Genomic DNA, 26,887 nt, shown 5'->3' with positions numbered 1-26,887 from the left:
ATATTTAGAAAAATTATGTCACGATAATTATCATTATGGAATTATTTCCCCGTCCTATATGAACCTCTGTAATGATCTGGTGTTGATTGATTCTCTTAAGACTGGCCCACTCACACATTTTTATAATTGATGTTGAAAACGTGATGAAGTAAGGATGAAGATTTATCAGCTTTGTTCTTACAGTGTGTGGAGAGCAATAATAAAATCAACACTGCGCACCACACCAACAGATCAGTCAGTCCATCCCACTTTATGCTTCACGGTAACTACTGTAACCATCGCCGCCATTTTTTATGCTTCCCTCTGCAATCAGTTGTCTTCCCCGGTTAACAAAATGAAATACTGATAGGTAGCTCATAATAAGCATATGGTAGTATCATATTCATTGTAGTGGTTCTCTTCACTGGTTTTCCCCTGCCATAAAACAGAGAGAAGACGAAGAAGCAGCCGCAGCAGAAGAAGATTCAGCTAGCTAGCTTTTACCACAGTGTGTGGCTTCTACTGCAGTGCAACTCATGTTGCAGAAGATGTCAGATGAAATTGAAGTACTGTACCCACACCTGAAAAAATGTCAACCCATGTTTAGGAGTTTATCCGACAAGACTTTTGCAACATGTAACACAGAATCAGGTAGAAGAAGGCAGTGATTTTTAGTTTCAGGAGGAGTTCCTGTCAGAGGGCTGGTGATGCAGATAAACCATAACTATGAACATTTTTAGAAATGCATGATCAATCATTTTATCAATCAATCACTTTTTATATAGCATAAATTCATAGAAAATAGTATTTCATAACACTTTAATCTTGACATATAAGTAAATCTATTGCATTCATTAGTAAAATGTAGGAAGTGATGTGTTGATCTGATATTGTAGCCATAATAAATATATATATACTGTAGATGAAAGCTAGAATTCTCGCTTTGTCTCGGAAAATAAAAGTCATGATTCTGAGAACAGAGATTTGAGTGCAAGATTGAGTGGATGCTATAATTTTTTTGTTTGTTTTGTTTGATTTTTGTATTATATTATTGTAAAATTCTTGATGACAGAAACTGTATTTGGGTTTTTACTTACCACATCCTACCCTGATCACTTTGAATGTGCATTCATTTCAGACACATTTAATTACAACACAGGAAGATTTTGGGGGCTGAAATGAATTGATAATCTTTGTTACTTTTCTACTCAGAGAGAAAAAAAATTCAGATAAATTGTTGCCCAAACTGAACATTTTTATATTTTTTTCTGTTCAGGAGGAACGTGCTGAAAACACAGGTATGCAAGTACAATATTAAGAAGCAGCAGATGGAGGCAGAAACTGGTTATGGCTAAAATGCACTCTTTTATTTTAGCACTGAATAAATTTCAGCAATATGTAAAAAAGCATCAGATATATGTCTTATGCAGGCCAAGGCTCATATTTTGATATAGCATCCTTACATAGGGCCCTGATCAAACTTTAGACCAACTTCCTGCTCCTTTTCAGAAGAAGCTCTTCCTCCATATTAACAGTTCAATAAAACAAGAAAATAGAAACACATTAGTCTGATTGTCATCTGCACGTAACAATTTGAGTGAGAAAAGCAAAACACAACACTAATTCTGTATTTTCTACCAACAATGGTTTTTCACATGTCCATATTTCCATGCACTTGCCTGCATTTGCACTCCAGGCCAGTAGGGGTCAACACCACACTGATTGAAGTCTTCACTATCATGTAAAACAAGGAACATGTGCTCAGAGTTCTGTTTGTAGAGTTTTCCCAGGATTCAAGATGGTGGAAGATCATTAAATACAAGACTCTTCTCCAGGTAACACCTCAAGAATAATTTGAATAATTTGTTTGTACAGTTTGTTTCTAAATTAGCGTCACAACAAACTACTACTACCATAAGAACTGAAACACCAGACTCAATATTTCTACCAAAGAATCCCTATAAGATCCATCAGTTCTTTCCAGCTGCATCAGCTTCAAATGGCAAGTAAAATGGCACCTAATGCATCTCTCTGTTGTGTTGTAAAATGTGAGCGTATGCATTAGAACTTGTTGTAGGAAAGTGCAGGTGGTTTGAGAGCAGCTTTTTCAGCATCCATCAAGCCAACAGGAGAGACTTTGATCAGACAGGGAGGCGGCTCTTTGATGCAGAATGACCCAGTGAGTGTTTTGAGTAGTGAGAGAGAAGTCAGCTGCAGCTCCTCTCTGCTGTCACAACATGAAGGTAATGGAGCTCATCTTTACCTCACATTTGAAATGTAAGGCGTGCGGTCTAATCATGGTGAAAGTGTAGCAATGGAATCAACCTCACAAGGTTACTGTCCATACAGGGCCTCAAGAGGGAGAGGTAAAGTCGTTAAAAGTACTCAAATTACACTATAGACCTTATCATTGTCTTGTTGCTGGTGGTCTGGTTTACTTTTGTAGCGCATTACTATTCACTTCAGGCTGTTTCATAACCAGTTAAAAACTCCTCAGAGAAGTTTTACATCCCAATTTTGTATCAACTTTGTGACACCTGTGAGGAGCCAGGTAATAAGTGTAATGATGTATAGTGAGCAGGTGAGTCCTGGTAGGGTGAGACACCGACACAAAGCTTTTGGAGAATCAGCAGCAGGAGGAGCTTTTGATGATGATGATGATACCAGGGCAGCCCATCTAAGTATATGTGCTCACCAATTCAGGTTTGTCTTTATTTATCCTTATAAGTTAGTCTGTGTCAAGCGTGCCGGATACGGCCCTGGTGGTGAGGCTTTCAGCAGTGTGACTGCCCCCTGGTGGCTGGCTGCAGTATAGGTCAAAAAATCCGTCTCCCCCATTCATTTGAATGGGGGAGCAGTCAAACTTTAAAAAATAAATACACGTCGTACGAATGTTTCTCACATCCGTGTGCTGTGGTTATATGTAGTTAGTATTTGACTGTTTTGTGTCCAAGGCCTCTTTTTTCTGAAAAGTTTCTTTTTCGTTAGTTATTAGAGGTTAAAAAATGGGGTTTTACTTCCGGGTTTCCTTTGATTCACAGCCGCCGTAGAATGAAACTTCAAAGGGCACACAGCGTCTTGTGACGTTACGTTGTAGGGCGGAGCTTATTACAAAGGCTTCACAGGCTCTGGCTGCACAATGGCTGCGCCCAGGAGAGGGATTTTTTGGCTTCAGAACTGTACAACGGGAAGAGGCGGAGCAACGCTGTCCATTTTTATTTACAGTCTATGGTCTGTGTACATGTTGTGAGAGTTTCTATTACTCAGGCCAGATATCCGTTTTGGCCTTATATCCACACATGAACAGTTTTATGCCACTGAAAACAGAGGTTTTGGAAAAGCGCTGTCCGAGTTGAAAATTTAAAAACAAAATCTCTTGCCGTTTATATGTGAACATCAATAATGAATTTTTCTTAAAAACACTGACGTACTTGCTTAGTGCAGTTGTTGTTTATATGTTTAGCGCATGGCCAAGATGGTGGGCTACCAGTTTATGGTTGAGTTCCGCATTTCCAATATGGCTGCCGCCGTTGATTGGCTTCAAAACAGCGCCCAGGAACCGATGGGTGACGTCACGGATACTATGTCCATTATTTATACAGTCTATGGTCATAAAATCAAATAAAAGAATCATGATCATCTGTTTTATGACGCCGTCTAGTCTCCAAAGCTCAATCATAAACTGAGTTACTTACATACTTGGAAAAAAAGTAAAACATTTTTACTGGTATCGCAGCTCTTACATCGTATTGTGAGTTGAGTGTATCGTTACATCCCTAGTTCTGGATTTGTGTGGCGGATGCAGGTTACCAAGAAGGAAGGAAACCAGGAAACTTCTGGTGAGAAATATTTAAAATCTTGATTTTCTGCAGTGGGGATCTGCTCAAATGAGTATTTATATGCATAGAAACCTGCCCTGTTAAAAATGCCTCCCAGAGTGTCGAGTGTCATTACAGAAGAGCAGGGTGGATATTTTAATAACCACCTACCTCAGACAACCTTGTACAGCCTGCTTTTGCTTCACTGTACTTAATTATGTCCTCGCCATTAAAGCAAATTTGAATCAGCAATAAAAATCTGGCGACAGGACGATAAAACAAGAGTGTGAGGAAGTGAGACAGAAAACAACAGAGACAGAGTGAGAGAGAGATGGAGAGAGCGACAAGTGAGGGTCCAGACATCAGCATTTCAAATCCACTCCTCCACCAGAAATCCAACCATCCATAATGCATCGCATGTCTCCTAGCAACAGCCGGGAACCTAGCAACAAGATCTCAGCAACAGCATCAAATTGCCGCCTCCTGGTCCGACAGCCAATCAGGGCGCAGTCTGTCCGATTTACCATAGCCAATCAGGATGCGCGAGAGGCCTGTTAGCGAGTAAAGTGGGTGTGTTTCCTCCCACAGCTGATTGGGCACACACAGAGATACACAAAACAGGATACACACACAAACACACACACACACAGGGCGCAGAGAGGCACCTTTGCAAACACACAGGTTGGAGAGAATCTTATGTTCCTGCAACTTCCAGTACGCACGTCTTCTTTGTCACCGTGAATAAATGTGTTATTGAAATCAGCAGAAATAAAGTATACATTTTAATGAGTCTGCATTTAACATTTTTGCTTTCTACCTAAACAATTAGAGTGAATCAAATGTCCTCACAGAGTTAAAACATTGTGTCTTGTGCTGGTGATCACTGTCAGTGTGGTGGATATGCTGCCAAGTGTTTGCTCCAGGGTCTGCACCTGCACTGCTCATACAGTGTACTGCTGTACAGAGGGACATATCCGGCTCTCGTTAGTATCTCATGCTGATGACTCGGATTAAACTTCACTTAAAAAATCATTAGAAATTTTAATTGAAATTTAATTTTATGTTCTTTTTTTGGCTTAATACGGGACTTGAGAAACGGAATTTTGTTCCATATCATGCGACAGCTTGTATTGGTAAGACAATAAAAAACCTTGAATCCTTGAATCCTTGAAATGGTTGATGGCACAGCAGTAATTCAGATGTGTTTATCTTTGAAGTTTATAAAGAAGTGAGTTGCTCTAAAGTTTCTCTATCTGTTGCAGGTGTCATAGTCACAGTAGGAAGGGGTTTCATTTTAAAACAGAACAAAGACTCAGACCTGAATAATCAGAAGAATAATTTTGTGATTATAATTTCCAAATGTTTATATATTCATAAAACTTACTGCATTTATCATATTTATCTTCCTATATTTTTTTTAATTTCACAATGTTTATTTCAGAAAGGAAAAATATCACTCATCTTTTTTATTGTTTATTTTATTTAAGTTATTTTTGGGCATTTCTGCCTTTAATGGATAGGACCGATAAAGAGAGACAGGAAATGTGGGGAGTGGAGGGTAGGGGAGGACATGCAGCAAATGGTTAAGGCCCCGAGAACCTCCGGTTTTAGAATATGAAGCCCATGCGGAAGTGCTAAAAACTGCAGTTCATCAGGCGTCCACTTGAGGCTGGCTGCAGGAACACCGGAAACCACATACACACCTATTCAAAGAAGACGATGTTTACAGCAATAATTAACATTTTTACAGCCTGGTTAAAAAAATGGTTTAGGTCTGAATAGCTAATTTCTCTGTCAGCACAATAGTGTACGGGGGATACATTTTTTTGTAACTCATTATTCTTGAAGAAGTTAAACTTATGACGCAGCACAATCTTCATTCAGTGCCAGCAATCTTCAAACTAGGAAGATGAGTTTTAGCCATTTAAGGACATGGCTGACCTGATTGAAAGGCGAGGCTCAAAGCCTGCCTTTTTATGTCACACTAGCTCCAACAAATTTAGGTTGAATTCAGCATTTCCAATATGGCTCCCACCGACGATTGGCTTCAAAAGAGCGCTTCAGGAACACATGGGTGACATCACCGATACTACATGCATTAATTATACAGTCTATGAGTCAAACCTGCGACTGCTGTGACGAGGGCTATGGCCTCTGTATATGGGGCATGCACTTGGACCGTTAAGTTGTTCTCAGCCGTTGAGATCAGTTCCCCTCTCTTTTGTTGTCTTGTCCTTCATTTTTGCAATCTTTTATGCTTTCATTGATACTATTCATCAGATTAGCATCTTTTGGTTACCTTATTGTCCCATTCACTTTGGCTTATGTTGGTCAAGATGTTGTGCAGGCAGCATGCACAGGTGCAAAATATAAATATTTTGTTTGAGGTTCAGCACATAAAATATTCCACTAGAGTAGAAATAACGACAATATTTGTATTTGGTTCCTTCCCATGTGTGCTTTAGTTTCAGAGTCAAAGCACTTAAGTGAGTCATACTGCTCAGTCCATCTCACAGAGGGATGGCATGGTTGAAAAGGCTCCCTTCATATCTGTTCTCTCTCTCCGTTGTTCAAGCGGCTACAGCTGATATCAGGCCTCTTCTCTACACACCCCGGGGCAAAAAAAAGAGAATAAGAAAGAAAGCCCCATCTTTAACTTTAAATGAGCTGTAATGGCGTCTGGGGGCCTTTCCCCAGATCCAATACGGCCCCGCATCCTGCAGACACACGGGGGCTTTTCAATTCGCGGGGCCAAAGGTGCGAGTATTATCTGGAGATTCATTCCCTGGGCTTAAATGGAAGAATGAAAAGTGAGGCTTAACTCACCTGCCTTTTTGTGAGCTCGACGCAGCTCAATCTCCATTCAGTGCCAGCAATCTTCAAACTAGGAGAGGAGGGAAGGAGGAGGAGGGGGAGGAAGGGTGCCTTTTAGTTAAATGGCTTCCCCACTTTGGTACAAACACGGGTGGTTTGTGTCAACTTCATTTGTTGGGAGTTTTTTTTTTTATCACTCCTGAAAACTCAACTGCAACAACAAAAATCCCATTATAACTTTGATACTCTCAATCAATCAATCTTTATTTATGAAGCGCCAAATCACAACAAACGATATCCCCAGATGCTTTTACAAACAGAGCAGGTCTAGACCATGCTCAATGTTAAATTATTAACAAAGACCCAACATCAAGACAGGATAAGATCCAGTCCCATCTTACAGACAGGACTCAGTCTGATCTCATCTTAATCCACCATGAGCAGAGCACTTTGCAGCATTTAACAAGTTACAGTGGCAAGGACAAACTTCCTTTAACAGGCAGAAACCTCCAGCAGGACCAGACTCATGTTAGACACACATCTGCTGAGGCCGAGTTGGGGTTGGAGAGAGGGATAGAATGAGATTAAGAGAGAGAGATGATAGTGATGAGACGGATAGTGGTTGCTGTTGCGCTGGCGTCCGGCACGTCCGTGGCAGCAGGATGTCTATGGCAGCAACTCAGAGGAACCTACGAGGCAAGGGAGCTCAGGAAATCCAAAAAGATAGATGGTTAGTAACTTTAATGGGACAGGGAGATAGGATCCCAGTATGTACTGTATGTGTACCAGTTCCCCCGGCAGTGTAAGCCTACAGCAGCATAACTAAGAGCTGGTCCAAGCCTGAGCCAGCTCTAACTATAAGCTTTATCATAAAAGAAAGTTTTAAGCCTAATCTTAAAAGTAGAGAGGGTGTCTGCCTCCCGTACCCTGACTGGTAGATGATTCCAAACGAGAGGGGCCTGATAACTGAAGGTTCTATCTCCCATATTACTTTGAGAGACTTTAGGTACGATGAGCAGGCCTGCATGCTGGGAGCGTAGCGTAGGTGTAATAAGGCACTTTGAGCTCTTCTTTTCACTACAGAGAAAAGAGTGCTCTCTGTAGCACTCGGTTGAAAAAGTAAAACTTTAATAACAACATCACAGTAGTACTTCCTTGAACCATTGTGTAGGTGGACACTTCAAGAGTGTGTAAGGAGTAGAAAAGCATTCATTTGGTTCAAGATCAGAAAGTGAGGTCCTTCGACAGGTGATCTCTAGCAGTGCATTGTTGGAGAAAAAAAACTGACTCTCTGCATCAGTGAAGGCTAACGTGAGGGTGAGAGAATCTCCCACGGCACTTTAAATAAGTAATTAAAGGAAACTCGCTGTTGACATGACACCCAATCATCCAGGTTCATGTTTGGATTTTAGAATATTTTATATTTAAGCCTCTCTCTCACCAAGCTGATTTAAATCTAAATTGCAAATCTCCATGGGTCGCCATTGGCTGCCAGGCGAGCAAAAGGGATTCTGTGTTGTGGATGTGATTGCAGAGGTGGTAGAGGTGAAACAAATGACAGAGTAATAAAGCCTGTCTGAGTGCGATGATGACTGATGAAGGGAAACACAGTCCTGTGAGAGAACAGGTAAATTCATCTCTGTTTCATATAGAGAAGAGGTTCTGTTTGGGCCAAATTTTAGTGTCAGATTGTAGACAACCAGGAAAAAGTATACCTCTGACTAATCCCAGGATGAGACTGCTGGCTGCTCTAGACAGCTTGTTCAAAAAGTCATGTGAGACGCATACGAAATTTGCTCAATTTTTGACATCATGGGTTAGTGAATCTTTTTAAACGAGCAGCATAAATGCAAACAAAAAATGTCCTGCTCTGTTCGTTCCCTTTCCAAACTGTCCTCTTCAGATTTGGACTCAAAAATGTATGACCATATTTCGTAATTTGTCATTTTAAAAAGAGAAACACGAGTTAGCTCAATGATGGTGACTTTGTAGCATGGCAACAGTGAAGGAGGTTTCTGGTGCCCTGTCCAATCAGAGGAAAGGGGCTTGTAGTAGGTGACCTTAAAGAGACAGTACTTGAAATCTCTGACGATTCAACTACTGATACTATATGTAAGAGCTCAGGCTGCAGGCAGCTCTAAACACCAGCTTTCAAACAGTTTTTTTCTTCCATTGGACAATTTGTGACATCACAAAACCACGAAACTCCTTGATGTTCATGTTGCTGTAATAAGGCATTCTCACCGAGAGAAAAGTGGGCCTGTAGGGAGGGGGCCTTAAAGTAACAGCAGCTAAAATTAAGTGTTTCAGAAAGAAGCTGAAATCAGGGTTTTCAAAGACACAAGTCTGAAAATCATCTGAAGCAACAACAAAGGTGTCAGAGTGACAATATAGAGCCTGTAAATGAGAATAATACCCCACTCTAAATTTTCAAGTAACGTAACTTATGCCATGTTTATACCATAATTTGTGGACGGACTACCCCTCCACACCACTAGGTGTTCCCACATTTCAGGATGTATTTTCTGTTGCAGCTGCCGTTCGAGGTCTGGTTTGGTCATAGAATACAGGGCAAAAATCGGGGTTTGGTCACTGACACTAATAGTCGTTAAACCTGTAGTTGCTGGACTAGATAAACATCACAGATCTTCCTGATCAAAATTAGCATTTCAGGAATCACCTATATCATTGCTCCAGGGATTATGGCGTCACTTTTGCCATTTATGTGTATTTGGTTTTCAGTTTTTTTATGACACATAATTCATGTTGGGGTCCTGGTTACCATGAAGGGGCTCCAGACTTTGCAGTCGACACACCTTTAAACATAAACGAGGAAAATGTTGCCGGGTTCCTGAAATCTGGATATAATGTTCACAGGAACACAAAACTGGGATACTTAGAAAAATGATCAAAGATTGGATACTTAAGTCGATGTAAACACAGCCAATATTTCAAAATCAGCCTGAGGTGGAAACTAACATTTTTGCCACTGTGTCAACAGGCAGATGTGAAATGTGCTGGACTCCTTTCTGTGGATTGATTTGATATGACGTGTACGATCAGGTTTGTCCCTGGCACAAGTCTTGCTGTGAGAATGAATTACCATTGTTGAGGGATTTTGACCAATCAGAATCAGTATTTAGCACAGCTGGGTCATAAGATAACACAAGAACTATTGCAAGAGGTTATTTTGAGTGTTTACATCGTCCACATGGCCTATAATAAAGTCCTGGTTCACTGACTAACTGTGACCTGGACATGAGTCGTCTATGGAAACTCAATAAATGACACTCAATTTACCACCACAGATGTTCAAAATGTAGTTTGTCCATTTTCTAAAATAAAAACACACTATCCAGATAATTTCGACGTCTGCAGCCAGTCTGGCTGTCTCGCTTCCTGCTTTACACCCAAATCCAGCGTGGGTGTTAGGGGCAAGGAGTGCACATCACATTTTCTGTTTTTCATTTTAAAACTGACGTGCTGTCGAAAGAAGTGTTGCTTGGTGGCTGGGTGTGTGCCGAAATACAGAGCAGACCAGTTAGAGAGGAAAAACCAAGCTCAATGTTTTGTCTTTCCTCACTTCCTCTCGTGTTTTCTACTTTTCTCAGCTCGTATCTCAGACTATCTAGGCACAAATTTTCTCAAGATATTCTCCTCGTCAGTCTCCGGGGTCTCCATGCTCAACGTCTGCTCCATCCTCTGTTCCTGCTTTCTTTCCTGTTCTCTCCTCTGTCTTTATTCAGTGCAGTTTTGATTCAGTTTGTTTTATTGGCATGAATGTTGGATGAGCAGAACAGCTGAATCAGTTGAATAATAGTAATACAAAATGTCCACAGCACGACAATAAACGGCTCTGCATCCCTCTTTCGCTCTTTTGTCACACTCTGTCATATTGTGCTGCCTTCCTCTGTCTTGCTTACACACACACACACACACACACACACACACACACACCCACACACGCACGCACGCACGCACACGCACACACACACACACACACACACACACACTCCCAGCCCTCTCAGGATTTTTTCTCCATCACTGCTCAGATTAATCAGCAGCTTCCTGCCAGTGTCTGACAGTTTTCCCCTAGTTGGCCGGCCTCCAAATCAGACAGTGTTAGACATCAGCTCACTGTCCTGTCTGACTGCCTGTCTGACTCTCACTCTCACTCTCACTCTCTCTCTCTCTCTCTTTTTAAATCATCTTTTTTTTCCTGAACTCACGTAGCATTTATGCGACCTAATGGGATAAGACTGAGACTTTTTTATGTCAATAAACACCATGAACAACAATGCATTTGTTTGTCTGTCACATTCAGACTTTGAGTATATATCATCATTTAGGGCTGCCTTCTGAAAGTCAATAATTCAGAGTATCAGAGGAGAAGTACCTGATTTAAGCGGCATTTAGTCAGTTCAGCTCACAAACATGTATATCTTGTTGTACAAAGAATAATGCAGATGCAAAAACTTGTATACTTTGCACATGGGCTGTCAAAACATTGATTTTAAAATGCTATTAATTGGGTTTTAATCGTATATCCAAAATTCATTATTTTGTATTTTGGAACATTTTTTTAAGTGCATGTAAATAATGTAAAGCAATTCTTACCCGTGTCTTCATTGGGTAGTGAAATTAATGCAATGAATAGTCCAGTCTAATGATCTTGACTTTCGGATTTATTATTCAGATGAGTGCTGCCCTGCTACACTAGTGTGGTCTGAAACCATGACTTAGAGGTTGGTTGACAGCCATGAAGTTATTATTCTGTTATTAATAAAAAAAAATCTAAGTGTTATGGCCAAATTCCACCTGATCTGTGTCTAGTCCATCTCCGATCCGTCACAGCACCGTCCCCTCCGTTGTGTTCCGGCTGCGTATCTGATCCAGCCCTCTGGATCAGATACGCAGGACTTACATGTTTGCCGGATGCCGGAGCCCGATGCATCAATCTCAACAGAGCAGATGGAGCGGGACAGGAAGTCAGGCACCAAAACAAAATGAAAACATCTGGTTAATTTTCAGAATAAAACACTCTGTGTTATCACTAGATCGCATTTCACTTAACTACAACAACAAACCGTCATGATGAGCGGAGCCAGGCCTGGAGTCAACAGGTCAGAGGTTTTCAGAGGACCATAAAGACAACATGGATGAGGAGAGGAGAGAGCACGGAGTGATCTATTGGATTACTCACTGGCGTCCAGTGAGTCCTGGTTAATGCAACAGCATTTGCACTTTTAAGGAGTTCCAGTTTGGTTTCTTTCTCTGTTTCACGCAGGTCCTGTATGCATGAAACTAAACACAATGGTAAGGCATGACTGCTCTCAACATGCCAACCTAAAGACGTCCCTTCGATCCAAGCCATGGGTCTGTTACAATTTGAATTCTCAAAAATAGTGCTCTGTCTGCTTTGGTGCTGTGGTTGTCTAATTAGCTAATTAGCGCCTGTATGCCTAGCTTGAACTTTGGTGATATTTTCATTATACTTTACACAAAATGTATATTCCTATTACTAGTATTGCTATTACTGGGTGGTGGAGGCAAGCATGGAGGGGGGTTACCTGGAGCTAATTGCTGAGCCTCTCAATGTTGAGATGTTTTGGGCCTTACTTGAAAAAACACTGTTGAAGGGAGGTGCCTACGTGATAACCCTGTAAATGTACAGGCTCTTGCTGACCCTCTGTATTCAAGTGTCAAGGTTGTAGGGTACATTAGGTGTTCCATGGTAGGTTGCCAGTAGAGCATACATGCTGGCATGAGGGTGTCATTGGATGGGCTTATCCCCTCTGCAGTCCAATTAAAATATTGGTTCAGAAGCAAATCATATTCAGCTAACAAGCTTGTTTAGAAGCTGTACTCTCTCCCTAATTTTGATATCATTTTTCCCAGCCATCCTCTGTCTCTGTCTATCTTGTGTGTCACTGCTTATCTGTCTGCAGTGAGTCAGCATGTCGGTGCAGAGTCACCTTAATTTGGTCCACAGGGAACCTGTGTCTGCTGCAGAGTAACTGTCTCTCATAGCTCTGTGGAGCATTTGGGGGAATCGCTTGAATGCTAACCACACATAAACACACCTTCAGGTACTGTTGCTGTGCAATCAGAGATAAATATGTGACCAAAGATTTACAAGAGCCAAGGGGCACAATTGAACCTGCGTACATTTACAGAATATGTTAATTCAAGCATAAACACACTTTCAAAGACAAACTTATAGGGATGGCTCTTTTGAACTGGAGTTGTATGAGGTTCTTGTTAATAGTATTAACCACAGGAGACGCCAAACCATTCAGAGAACCAGCATGAAAGCTAGGTTATGACTTGCTTCATACAGGTTCAGCATTCATGAGTTGGACTCAGTAACAGCCAAGCGGCAGCCTCTGGTATTAAAATATGAAGCCCATGCTGAAGTGCTAAAAACAGCAGTTCATGGAGCGTCCACTTGAGGCTGGCTGCAGAAACACTGGCAACTACATACACACCCATTCAAAAAAATGATCTTTGCAGCAGAAATAAACATGTTTACAGCCTGGTTCAAAAACAGTTTAGGTCTGAATAGCTAATTTCTCTATCGGCACACACTGTGCAGGGTTGAATTTTTTTATAACTTGATATTCTTGAAGATATTAAACTTACTAGTTTTACCTAAATAAGGACATGGCTGACTTGATTGACAGGCAGACACCTTGTAGCTGTTAGCTTAAAGGCTAAAGGCCCGCCTCTTTCTTGACCTCACACTAGCTCCAACAAAGTTAGGTTGAGTTCAGCATTTCCAAATGGCTCCCGCCGATGATTGGCTTTCAAACAGAGCTTCAGGAACAGCTGGGTCACGTCACAGATACTACGGTAATTTTTTAGACAGTCTATGGTTACAACAGTACTTCACAGCCTTTCTGATTCAGAGGATAGCTGCAACTCACATGCGGCTGCAGTCTACATCATTCAGCATTCAGATTTTCCTTCCTTGCTGCTGTTTTTTTAACCAACTGTCTTCAATTTTTCAGAAGTTAAATCAGAAATCCAGAAAAGCTGAATGGAAATAAGTTTTCAAATTAAGTTTTCAGCATAAAGACACAACCAATGATCAACACAATATGTTTACTTTATCAAAATACTCTGATAGCTGTTGGAAGGGGAGACAGGTGAAATAACAAACCCTACTACCAATACTGTGTCAGCCTGATATTGTTCAGTGTTTGGTGCTTAAAATGATGTGGAAATGTGTAGAAGAAAATCAAAATTTATAATATATCAGTGTAATGGGCAAAAGTTAAGTTGACTTGTACATCAGAGTCCCGAAAAGCTGATTGGTGCGCTGCTGGAGGAGCAACATGTGGACAGAACTATCCCTTTAAGGTGTAAAATGACCATAACCACTTTTTCCTCTGTATCATATTTAAAGAGAACTATATTACTGATATAAAAAACTGAACTTTACTCTTTACTCTTGTGTAACAACTGCTATGAATGGCAGCTATATTATATCTTACTACTCCGTTAGAAACATTGACTTTGGAGTTTCAGATAGCCATTTTTCCCTCATCATTAATTCATATAATATTGCAAGTTGGAATGAGGTCCTCCATCTGTCATGTGAGCTTTCACCAAAGATGATATCAAGTTAATATAAAATTCACCTCATATCAGAGATTCCACTGAACATGGCACCTTTGATACCTGCAAAGTAACTGTGAAAAATCTCCTCACAGCTCCGGTCTGCTGTGAGAAATGAGGCAATATGTTACTAAACTGTATCGCAATTCATAATTCAAAACTCTGCGTGATTAACGTTCTTCTCCCGAGCCTTAATGTGATACGAAATTAAATAAGTGCAGAGAGAGAGGGAGGGAACGAAATATCCATTTAGAGGCTGAGGGAGTAAGAGTCGGAGTCGACAGCAATACAAGACTGTGAGGGAGAGGTAACGAGAGGTTATGATAATGTAGTGACCAGGAGGAGCAAACAGAGAGAGAAGAGAAGCAGAAAAATGTGTTCAACTCTGCGTGTATCCAGCACGGTGCAGTTAAAGGACACAAAGCTATTAAAGAAATATGTTGTTCTCAAACACAGCAGGATACCTGTGGCAAATGGAATGAACCTCTAAATAGATATCTCAATAGACCATATCCCCCCACCGCCATCTTCACGTGACGCCACGTTCAGGGCGGGAAGCTCAACTGTTGTTATCACGTCTTACTGCTGTGTCACTGGACGTAAGTCTGTAAGTACAAATCCATAGCTGATATCATAACACAGCTAACGTTAGCGTAGCACTGTTGTGGAAGTGTTGACGTTTATGTTGGTGGCTATTTTTGCATCACATTAGCTGTCCGACAATACAATGTTGTCCAGGCAGATGCTAGTTTTACAATTTAATGAGTGACCCTCTTAACTGGCAACTATTAGCCTTTTACAACAACAAGCACCAGTTAGCATGGTCACTACTTAAACCATAACATCTGTGGTTTGAGCTCCATTGTCAGGGATTTAAGCCTCAATCTGGTATAACAGGATGAGATATCCGACATGTACCCATCATTTTCTTTTGAACAAATCAACAAATGGTAGATTCATTTATGAAAATCCAGACAACAAAAATGATTAAAAAAGATACAACCACTAGATTGAGGCTAATATTCTCCATGTCCAAATGAAGACCCTGGACAGTAGTAACAGAACATCCTTCCTATTAGCTAGCTGTCAGTTGTGTTCTGATGCTAGCTAGAGGGCTGTCAAATATGTTTCTTAACTTAGAATAAGGCCGGATCTCTTTACGTATTTTCACCATCCACTGTCTTTGTGGCTGCCTATGAGGCAGGGAGCAATGAAATGAGAGCATTTGTCACATTATCAACATTTATACAACAGATGAGGTGGAACACGAGTGTGACATCATATGAAGATTGCCGCTGTGCAAATTTGGTTCATTGATAAGTGTGCTGCAGGAGAAGGAACACGTCAGTACATCCTTGTATTGTGTAAAAACCAAATGGCCTTCTGAACGTTGTTTCAATATGTAAATATATGAGAAGACACACATAATCTTGTGCTTCCAAACATTTTATACTGATAAATGTTTTAATGAGTTTACTTTTCGGTCCTTCCAATAAAGTACTGCTTTAATTACAGTATAATTTCCATTTCTACATCTAAATATTTTAACAGAACTTATCACAAACAACCTGCTGCAGGGACAGGATTGTGCAGACTGGTAAGATCGAATGGGGCTCACCCCTCAAGACTGCAGGGGCCCCAGCAGAGGGCGCTTTTGGCACACTCAAAAACGCCCGTGCCAGTGAAAATCTAGGAATACATTTTATACATGAAAACGGTAAAATAAGGAAAAATCACAGCAAATGAAACTGCTAAATGCTGCTACACCAGGTCTCGGTCCGACAGTACTGAAACCAATGGATGGCAGTACAGAAGGGACCTTTTTCTTTTTACACAGTCAGTGATTTGGAAAAACACATAAAAATACAATATAACGCTGTCATTATTTTGTTCTTGCTAGACATGCTGGTCTAAAGAAACGGCCCTGGTTAGACCAAGACTCCACTCTACAGTGCTTTAAGTCCACATTCAATCTGAACTTATCATAAAGACGTACATGACTTCTAGTAAATATAAGTACGGATTTGCGTGGAGATCAGACTCCACATTTACACACCATACTGTTCCTGACCTCCCCTCCCTCCCACTTCTCTTCCCCCCAGTCATTTACATTTATATTGAATTAGAAGCCGTGGTGGAGAGCGAGTGGAGGCAGCCGAGACTGATTATAATGGGAGATTACGGGCCGACTGCACCACCATTATGTCGTGTAATTACAAAGAGAGAGAGAGAGAGAGAGAGAGAGAGAGAGAGAGAGAGGATGGGGCCCTTGGACGCCCAGATGTCAGGATCTATTTCATTTAGGGAAATAATGTCTCTCTGCTTCCCTCTCCGTCGACTCTACCTGTAAATATTATAGAGTCCCGTTCTCGCCTCTTTTACACCCCCTTTTAAGGGTCACAATTTACTTGAGACAAATATCAAACAAGGCACTAAGGAGGATGTGTGGGTCCCCAACAGGCGATTTACCGCTGTGTCTCGATCCGCTTTATGGCTTCATTTGACTGCCATCGATCTGGTGTTGTAATGCTTGTAGGATTACCGGCCATGTACTCAGGGAAGGACTAATGGGTTCAGCATAATGTGGAGCCTGTTTGAAAAGATCATCTTGTGTAGCTTGCCTTATAAAATACTACAGGGGGAAGTGACAGGTAATTCTGGTATTAGAGGAAGAGTTATGGTCAAGGATGTAGAGGTGAATTAAACGGACGTTACAGGAAGTGCAAACGTGTAGAATAATATGATAATGATTAAAATAATGTTCTTGTGGAGCACTTTTTTTAACAAAGCTACATCTTATCTCTGAGGACAAAGTCTTATCGTCATTTATGCTCTCTTTTCCGTATGAAAATATATACATATGTTTTAGACTATGTAACATCACCCAGATACTCCTATTGTCCTTTAAGTTGGAATTAAGCAGCAACCTCTGGTCTTAAAATATGAAGCCCATGCGGAAGTGTTAAAAACTGCAGTTCACCGAGCGTCCACTTGAGGCTGGCTGCAGAAACACCAGAAACCATACACACCCATTCAAAGAAGACGATCTTTACAGCAGAAATAAACAAGTTTACAATTTCGTAGAAAAAACTGTTTAGGTCTGAATAGCTAATTTCACTATCAGCACACTGTACAGGGTGAATTTTTTGTATAACTTCTTATTTTTTAAGATATTAAACTTACAAGTTTTGCCCAAATAAGGACATGACTGACTTGATTGAAAGGCGGGCAGCCTGTAGCTGTTAGCCTCTTTACCTCACACTAGCTCGGACAAAGTAAGGTTGAGTTCAACATTTCCAATAGGGCACCCACCAATGATCAGCTTCAAAACAGCGCTCGTGGTACAGATGGGTGACGCCACGGATTCTATGTCCATTTTTTATACAGTCTATGGTTGGGATGGGCATTGTAAAAGAGCAGATGGTTTACTGGATGCCACACTTGAGACCTCCATTAAACTGAATCTTAGGTGATTCTAAAACACTGCAATCATCACAGGTTGTGTCGTCAGAACATGAAATGTAAATGATGGCAAATTAATTCCAAGCTGACTCACCCTTTCTTCAAGTTTCCACTCTTTTAATTGCCTTTTGATTGCAGATGAACATGTATCTTTGCTCATCTGTGATGTGTGTGATGCGACAGTTTGGGAAACTAACACAGAAATCTGAGTGAAGTCACCATACGTAAAAATATTGCAGCACATTAGCAGCGACATTAACTACTGAACCAAATAGATTACTTTAGATGATTAACACTGATGTGATAACTACTTCATATGAATGCACAAAACTATAAGTTAGGAGGATGAGATGCATGACTCCTGTGTGTCAAACTTCGGGCTTTCAAAATAAAGGTTGTCTGCAGCAGAATTAAGAAGCACGGACCTTTTGCACAGGCATTAAACAACACATCCAAGCGAGGGTGCTTAAACAAACTAGACTTGCAACGATCTCCACCTCTCAATTCTGCCATTCAACTGACATTCAGAGGCTTTTTAAAGAGAAACATATCCAATAGAAAACGGTAAACTGCAGAAAACAGCACTTTTGGAGGGCTGAAAATGCAAACTTTTGAGACATTTACTGCATTTTTACCATTCATGTTTCATTCTTATCTCTTTAGGCTTTCAGTGAAGAAACCCAGCCCATCACGCCCTCATCCCACATTATTCTCCTCTGATGTGTTACGTAACCTGCCATATGGCCTCTATTTTCCCCTACGACACAATCATGAGGATAGATGGGCAACAAGAGCAAGCACATCTCAGGACTATCAAGTGTGTTCCTCCCTTTATTTGTGTTTTATTAAGTTAGGCCCACAACCATAGACTGTATAAAAAATGGACGTAGTATTCGTGATGTCACCCGTCTGTTTCTGAAGCACTGTTTTGAAGCAAATCATCGGCGGGTGCCATACAGGTAATGCTGAACTCAACCTAACTTTGTCTGAGCTAGTGTGAGGTAAAGAGGCAGGCCTTTAGCCTTTTCAGGAATAGCTACAGTGTGCCCGCCTGTCAATCAAGTCAACCATGTTCTTATTTGGGCAAAACTAGTAAGTTTAATATCTTCGGGAAAAAAAGGGTTATAAAAAAAATTCACACCCCGAACAGTGTGTGCTGATCAAGCGGCAACCTCCGGTCTAAAAATATGAGTCAATGCGGAAGTGTTAAAAGCTGCAGTTCATCGAGGATCCGCTTGAGGCTGGCTCCGGAAGTACCGGAAGTCACATACACATGAATGGGAAAAAGACGATCTTTGCAGCATTAATAAACATGTTTACAGCCTGGTACAAAAGATGAGTGTAGTCTGAATAGCTAATTTCTCGATGTCCTCTCACTGTGAGGGGGGTGAATTTTTTCTAATTCGGCAATTTCGAAGATATTGAGATTACTAGTCCTCCAATCAGAGGCACAGCTGCCTGCAGGAACACTGCAGCTGTTGGCTAGGAGGCTCAAAGCCCGCCTCTTTACGTCACACTGGCTCGACAGAAGCAATATGGCTGCCGCAGCCGATTGGCTTCAAAACAGCGTTCAGAAACAGATGGGTGACGTCACGGATACTACGTCCATATTTTTTACAGTCTATGGTGCTGATAGAGAAATAAGCTATTCAGACCTATCCATTTTTTTAACCAGGCTGTAAACATTTTTATATTGCTGCAAAGATCGTCTTTTTTGAATAGGTGTGTATGTGGTTTCTGGTGTTTCTGCAGTCAGCCTCAAGTGGACGCTCGATGAACTGCAGTTTTTAGACCGGAGTTTGCTGCTTGCCCACAACACATTGGGGTGGCTTCAGAGTTAGAACTGGCGTCCTGGAGCCACTGCCCTCCATGCTAGCTCCCACCATTCACCAAACCAACATAGCAAAATAGAGAAGAGGAGAAACAAAAGAGTCTGGAGATGTTAGAAGGAGGATAGGGGAGAGTTAGGCTGCACACTCTACCTCCCCTTAGCCCCTCACTGTAAGGAGGAAAACGAGTAGAGAAAAGAGAGAGAGAGAAACAGAGGGTTCTTCCACATCTGCCCACAGGAGTGCAGCACTGATAGTTTGGTTTCCAGCTGTTATAGATATACATGGAGGGGGCGTCTACAGTAATGTTTTGCAAGTCTACCAGTGTTGACAAAGCTAATAGACACTGGGAGTGTTGATTTAAAAAAATCAATAAAGGGACAATCAATAAACAGACAAAATAATTGTCACTTAACAAGAATGAATCTCTCACAGGAGCAGATTGACTCCTGATAATGGTCTGAAACTCTCTACAATGCAACATTAGGATGGTGAAGTGACTCTCTCTAAAGATAACACATATTTGTAATATTATCTCTATCCTCTGTGGTCACACTGTTGTTAAAATCTCCCTTAAGATAACACTTCCTTAAAGTACTCATAGTTAAAAAACAAATCTGCCTTAATAATGATGTGACACTTCCTCTCTCTGTAGCCAGGCAGCCATTCCCCGTGTGACTTTATGTTGCTAAACACCAGTAAATGAATTGGATCTGTTTGAGGTGTAATAAAAACACCTATTTGAACAGTCAGGATTATGAAGGCAATAAAAACAGTCATTAAACAGGATGACTTTGATATTTCAGGTTGAGTTATAAAGACTTTGCGAGTGTTATCATGACTGAGTGATAAAATGCTCTTGCTGTGAAATGCAGATAATCCAGGCCCTTTAAGTGCCTCAGTGGGGCCACGATCAGACTGGACAATGGCCCCATCTAGTGTTAATTTGAGCTACTGTAAATGTATATCACCAGGTGACATTTATTGTGACAGATACTTCAGTAAATATGCAGTAATAGTTGTAGTCATTTGTAACCAGCCTGCTGGAGAAGCATTAGCTTATGTAAGAGCACTAACTGGATGCCTTTATTCATCTATTAAACTGAGAAAGCATGTGTGTAGAAGATTAGTATGGGGCTAATGTGAATGTAATTTATGCACATGAAGTCTATTAAAGGGGCCATTCTGCCAAATTGGTACACACTGTTCTCCTATGGCCAAAATTAATTTAAAACAGGTTTCATTATGCATATTCTACATTTTTATAAAGAACATGCTATAATCTATTGGTACCCATAATAATAATAATAATAATAATAATAATAATAACAATAACAATACACAAAAGCTTTATATACATATTTAGCTACCTTTATAGAGAACTTTATTTAGAGGAGGGCTGTCCGAACACAAATCCCTAAATTAGAGTGAATGAAAATGTTACTGAATTGATTTTTGCACATTTTTCAAAAGTGAAGAAAAGTCTTTGCAAATCTACTTCATGGGACACACGCGTAGAAGAGGAGTGAGAAGCTCATAAGATTACAAGAATCCAACAAGTCTAGGACTGAAACTTTGACATTAAATTCATAATATCTTTTTTAATAATATATTTTTAAATGACGTAAGAAAAATCGAATTTATTTCACTGTTTTGTTTCTCATTTTTTAACCTAATCGGGAAGTTCCATGGAAAAATTGTAGTCCCTCAAGGTTACATCACTAAATGATTTGAGCTATATATGCATTTTCAAACTAAACTAAACCAAATGTGGAACAACATTTTGAGTTAAGCTCAAAACTCTCCAAATTTTCACAATGGAAACAGTCACAACCAAAACATATTCTGAAGTTTTGTAAGTGGTCTTCATCTTTTATTATGTAGGAATACACACATTTCTTTGCACAGTTGAGTAGGTTTTTGATTTTTGATTTTTAATTTTAACTTTATAAGAAGCCAAAACATCCCGGCACCAGAGCAGCTTCTCCCCTCAGGCCATATCCCTCATGAACAATCACACTGTAAATCACTAAAGACTCCTGTGACAGATCATGTATGTGAAATACTTTGATTTCTGGTGCAATACCTCAATAACCATGTGCAATATTGTAATGCATTCCATAACATATTTTATTATTATAGTCATCTACTACATGTGCACTACACAAGTTAACTTATTTCATGTCTTCAAAAGTACTTCTATACCTTTCTTTGTACAGGTATTAATTTTATTTTTATTTAGAAATTTTGGATTTGTGTTTAGGTTTATATATTTATTGCCCTTACTATCTTGTTGTTAAGTACCAGTGTTCCATTCACCACGTCAAATTCCTTGTGTGTGCCAGCTCACTTGGCAATAAAGCTTTCTTGAATTTGGAATCTTGTATGTCCATTTTGAGCTTCCATACATGTGAAAACAGTGAACAGTTTGGCTGTATGTCCTGAATTTTGAGTTTGTGTGTGACCGAAGATGAAGGTAATATATGAGTTTACAATATACTACAGGGTCACTGTTATAATTATATAACTGGAAAGTCAAATAAATTAATTATACTGAAGAAACTCTTTTGAAACAAGACTTTTATTTTGAAGGCTGCTTTTGGACATACCGGAAGTAAATATTGATATCTTGCAGATTCCGTAACGTATCTTGCCGGAAGGTGTTTGTTTCTTGAAATTTTACCTCCGTATGTTTTGTTTTTCTAATTTGCACCTAACTTTGAACCAGCTCAGAATATGAGTGCGATTATTCCTCGGATAGAGCAGCTGTCTGCCAGAGTGATCCGGGTTCTGGGCTGCAACCCCGGACCGATGACCCTGCAGGGAACAAACACTTACCTGGTCGGCACCGGGGACAGGTGACAGTCATGTTGCATGCTCACAAATTAAGCTTATTAATGTCTCTGTCTTCTGCAGAGAATCTTTATTTGGGATCGACTGACTGGCAAATAGCGTGCTACTCAGGTTTGGTGTCAACAGCCCCCATGTTAGCATATGGAAAGGACGTCAGACCAAAGTCCATTCATAAATAACTACATTTAGTATTTCCTCTCCTGTAAGTTAAAGCACGTGGGATAAAGACTAGGACTGATCATGCATACGGAATAATTGGGATTTACTTGTTACTTCGGCATACACACAATGCAGCAAATATGAATGAAATACTATTTATATGACTACAATAGACTTATTTTCACGACCTTCGGACTCACTTTTTGGCACAAGGGTGCTGAAATTGAATTTAGTTTTTTTTTTTTAATAAATCATTAAAGTGGCCAAAGATATTCCTTTGCAAAAATACACTCTTTACATAGTTAGAAGGATGATTATTTTGTACAATATTTATATCACACAAGTCTGACCCCTTATGTATTTCAATCAATCAATCAAGCTTTATTTATATAGCACCTTTCATACTAATCAAATGCAACCCAAAGTGCTTTACAGCGATTGAAAACAAGAGAGAAGCAGAAATAAAATAATGGCAAGACATTGAAAAACAAAAAGGGATTTTAAAATAGAGAATAATGCACACCAACAGCAATAAAATATGTGTCACTGAAGTAAGTTAAAGTAACAAATCGACATTAAGAATATGAATAAATAAATAATTATAAAAGGTAAGGATAAGAGTTGAAAAAAAAAATATATCAATAAAATTGAGTAGATAAATAATAAACATAGATTTTAAACAGAAATTGATAAAATAATAAAACAACATTAAAATTAATATTAAACATTAAAGTAATAAAGTTGTTAAACCCCACATATAAGCCAGACTAAATAGATAGGTTTTTAGTTTACATTTAAAACTCTCTATATCTCCAGCTCCTCTCAGATCCTCCGGCAGGCTGTTCCATCGTCTTGGAGTGTAGTGGCTGAAAGCAGCATCACCAAATGTTTTTGTTCCCCTCTGAGGAACAGCTAAAAGAGAGGAGCCGGAGGATCTGAGAGGCCTTCCTGGTTTATACACTAAAAGCATCTCTGAGATGTAGTCTGGTGCGAGGCCATGCAGCGCCTTAAAAACTAGTAAAATCATTTTAAAATCAATATGAAAAGAAACAGGCAGCCAGTGTAAAGATTTTAAATGTGTGTTTGTATTCCAGGAGAGTGCTCATAGACACTGGGGAACCTGCTGTTCCTGAATACATCAGCAGTCTAAAACAGGCTCTGAAACAGTTCAACACCAGCATCCAGGAGATCATCGTCACACACTGGCATCAAGACCACACAGGGGGAGTGGAGGACATCTGCAGGGACATCGCTGGTAACCAGTTTCTTTGGACTGGGATCTAGATCTATTGTCCTTGTCACTATAATGCCTGATAAGTTGCAAAAAGTGAAAGTTTTAAAAAAAGCAAATTGTTGGGCAAATATATTTCTCTGTTCTCATGTGTGCAGGCTCGGATGTCCAGGTCAGCAAACTTCCTCGCTCCAGTAAAATCAGTGAGACCGCTGGGAACAAAAGCTTTACATACCTGAAGGACGGAGATGTTGTTCAGACCGAAGGCGCTACACTCAAGTGAGTTCTGTTTTTATTCTGTATCCTTTATTAATATGCGTGTCAAGTCAACCATGCTCCATGTTTATGTTTATCAGAGTGCTGTTCACCCCGGGCCACACAGACGACCACATGGCCTTGCTGCTGGAGGAGGAAGGCGCGCTCTTCTCAGGAGACTGCATCCTGGGTGAAGGCACGGCCGTGTTTGAGGATCTCTATGACTACATGAAATCTTTAAAGATCCTGCTGGACGCTCAGGCTGACCTCATCTACCCTGGTGTGTAAAAATATCATCACTCTCGAACAATCACACCTAAACATAATCGCCACTTAAAATCATGCTGTGACCAAACCAAAGCAATCCATATCACAACACAAAGTGCCAGTGGAGAGTCGCCTTTTCTTTTCTTCGTACAGGTCATGGCCCTGTGGTTCAGGATGCTGGCTCCAAAATCAGACACTACATCAGCCACAGAGACCAAAGAGAGCAGCAGATCCTGGCAGCCATTCAGGACGGAGCAGGAAAGCCTTTTTCCTCTATGGAGCTGGTCAAGATCGTCTACAAGGTCAGGACAAAATCTCCTGTTGGATGGAGAAGCATGTAAACGTAAAAATGTATGATAGTAAAAATAAGACAAGGCTTTGAAAAGGTCACAAATGTATTCTGCCACCAGATGAATAATTAATGATATACTCCATATACTTATATCACCTTTATATTGTGTTATACACTTTATATTTTCATCATTAAAGTTTACTAATATTTGATGCTCTGATATTTGAGCCTTATTTTTGTACTGACACATTTGGGTGAACTGACACTTCCATTTGATTTTGGGATAATTGAAGGTCCTATAATGTTTTGTGTCATCTCTTATCGTGTTGTGAATTGTCCTGTTGTGTCGTATTGTACAGTGCCAGATCATATCGTCTTGTGTCGCATTGTATTGTGTTGCATCGTGTCGCACCATGTCATATCGCACAATAGTGTCTCGTGTCATATTGTATCGTATTTTATCGTATCTTACGATATCGTCATGAGTCTTATCGTGTCCTATCGTGTCGTGTTGTATTATATCATATCGTAGCACAGTGTCTTGTGAATAATTTATTGTATTTTATTTATTTATTCATTTATTATTTAAAAGGACCATGCATATTAATTAACATTTCTGTAAATATGCCAGAGTTAGCCAAAAGGCTAGTTTACATCCGTAGTCCCTTGCCAAATGTTAAAAAGGCTCCCTAAAAAGATCATGATTAAACAAAGATAAAATAGAGTAAAATAAAATCAAAGTAAGAAGGTAGAGGAGAAACCAAAACACAAACATACAAACAAACAAACAAACAAACAAACAAAAAAGAGAAGAAAAGAAAAGTACAAATAGCACCATACGATTAAAAATGACTAAAAGCAACATAAGGACATGATATGACAGTTTTGGAGAAAGTGTCCATGGACATAAAATACATGGAGCAAGACAATCAGGAAGCAGCAATGAGGAAATGTTAAAGAAGACACATGGAGACACAACAGGACAACATTTAACAGTGCAGTACATATTTGCATCTGGCAGTGACTATCAATCATTAAACTAGCTGCATGCAGATCACATGAGGCAACATATAGACTGAGCGACAGGTGAGCACAACGAATAGACAACACAAACAAGCAACAGTATGTTAAGGAAAAAAAAACACAGGACAAATTCACAGATGGCCGACACAAGATGGCAGCAGCAGGGGGAGATGTGTTTAGTGCTGACAGATTTGATCATATCGTCTCGTATCATATTATATGGTGTCGTAGAATATCGTCTTGTTTCGTATTGTACCGTATCCTGTTGTTTCGTATCGTCTCGTTTCGTTTGTATTGTATTGTATTGTGTCTTATCGTGTCTTACTGTTTCCTATCGTATTGTATTGTGTTGTATTGTATGGTATGGTATCGTGTCGTGTCATATCTTATTGAGTCGTATCGTCTTGTCTCATGTCCCATCGTTTGTGTTGTATTGTATCATATGGTATTGTTTCCTGTGTTATCGTGCCGTATCGTATCGTCTCATGTCGTATCGTTTGTATTGTATGGTATTGTATGGTATCGTGTCTTATCGTGTCTTACCGTTTCCTATCGTATTGTATTGTTATGTATGGTATCGTGTCATATCTTATCAAGTCGTATCGTATTGTCTCATGTCCTATGGTATAGTATCATATTGCATCGTGTCGTATATCACAACATATCCTCTCCTCTCATATCCTATTGTGTCTTATCATGCTGTGAAATACCATACTGTATCCTATTATATTGTATCGTATCGGCTCATCATGTCATCGTATCATATCATATCTTGCAAAGAGAAAACTGCCTGATAAATCTTACCACTTCTCTTCCAGGACACCCCTGAACATCTGCACCGAGTAGCTAACGTGAACCTGGTCCATCACCTCACAAAACTGGAGAAAGAAGGCAGGATCACCCTGGGTATGTCATCTCTCACTCTCACTGCAGAGAATACTGTGATACATTCAGAGCATCAGACTGAAATTAAAGTCTTTAATAGTCTGTTCAACCAAATCCGATATTTCTTGCTTTGCAGTGATAGTTTGCTGCTATTTAGTATTTAGTAAAGTTAATGGCTCATGAAAATTGGTTTCATGTCTTTTTGGTAATTAGAAGAAAGGCTTTGTGCTCACAGACTGTTAGCTAAAGTACAATTAATACAGACTTCTCTTTCCTTCAGTGAATGAATCTCCACAGAACATCAAATGGAAGAGTAACCTGTGATGTCCACGGAGGCTATGCAGAAATAAACTCTCCATGATCATTTGTTGATACTAAATAACTCCTCAATCAAAACGGA

At 40.0% G+C, this 26,887-nt stretch overlaps 1 protein-coding gene across 2 annotated transcripts; it reads left to right on the top strand.

Moving 5' to 3' along the window:
• Positions 1 to 1,705: 1,705 nt before the first annotated feature.
• lactb2 (lactamase, beta 2) lies at positions 1,706 to 26,887 on the top strand. 2 transcript variants are annotated; one of them, XM_034703885.1, is made up of 9 exons: positions 1,782 to 1,814; positions 18,357 to 18,510; positions 22,251 to 22,380; positions 23,629 to 23,789; positions 23,924 to 24,044; positions 24,122 to 24,300; positions 24,441 to 24,589; positions 26,421 to 26,508; positions 26,768 to 26,887. In XM_034703885.1, exons 2-9 carry the CDS (start codon positions 18,474 to 18,476, stop codon positions 26,809 to 26,811), a joined length of 909 nt encoding a protein of 302 aa, XP_034559776.1. In that variant the 5' UTR covers positions 1,782 to 1,814; positions 18,357 to 18,473; the 3' UTR covers positions 26,812 to 26,887. The 2 variants fall into 2 exon arrangements, with proteins under 2 accessions (XP_034559777.1, XP_034559776.1); XM_034703886.1 differs by lacking the exon at positions 18,357 to 18,510 and having other exon boundaries at positions 1,706 to 1,814.

This window comes from Notolabrus celidotus, chromosome 15 (assembly GCF_009762535.1).
Source record: "Notolabrus celidotus isolate fNotCel1 chromosome 15, fNotCel1.pri, whole genome shotgun sequence".
Taxonomy (NCBI): Eukaryota; Metazoa; Chordata; class Actinopteri; order Labriformes; family Labridae; genus Notolabrus; species Notolabrus celidotus.
Note: the sequence above shows the minus strand (reverse complement) of the source record. Positions and strands in the feature narration are given on the sequence as shown.

Excerpts from the sequence above, each read along its gene's own strand:
- lactb2 (XM_034703885.1), top strand. The coding sequence starts at position 18,474 with ATGGGCAACAAGAGCAAGCACATCTCAGGACTATCAA. Across the intron at positions 18,511-22,250 it reads GCACATCTCAGGACTATCAA|CTCAGAATATGAGTGCGATT; the intron begins GTGTGTTCCTCC and ends ACTTTGAACCAG. Across the intron at positions 24,301-24,440 it reads GGCTGACCTCATCTACCCTG|GTCATGGCCCTGTGGTTCAG; the intron begins GTGTGTAAAAAT and ends TTCTTCGTACAG.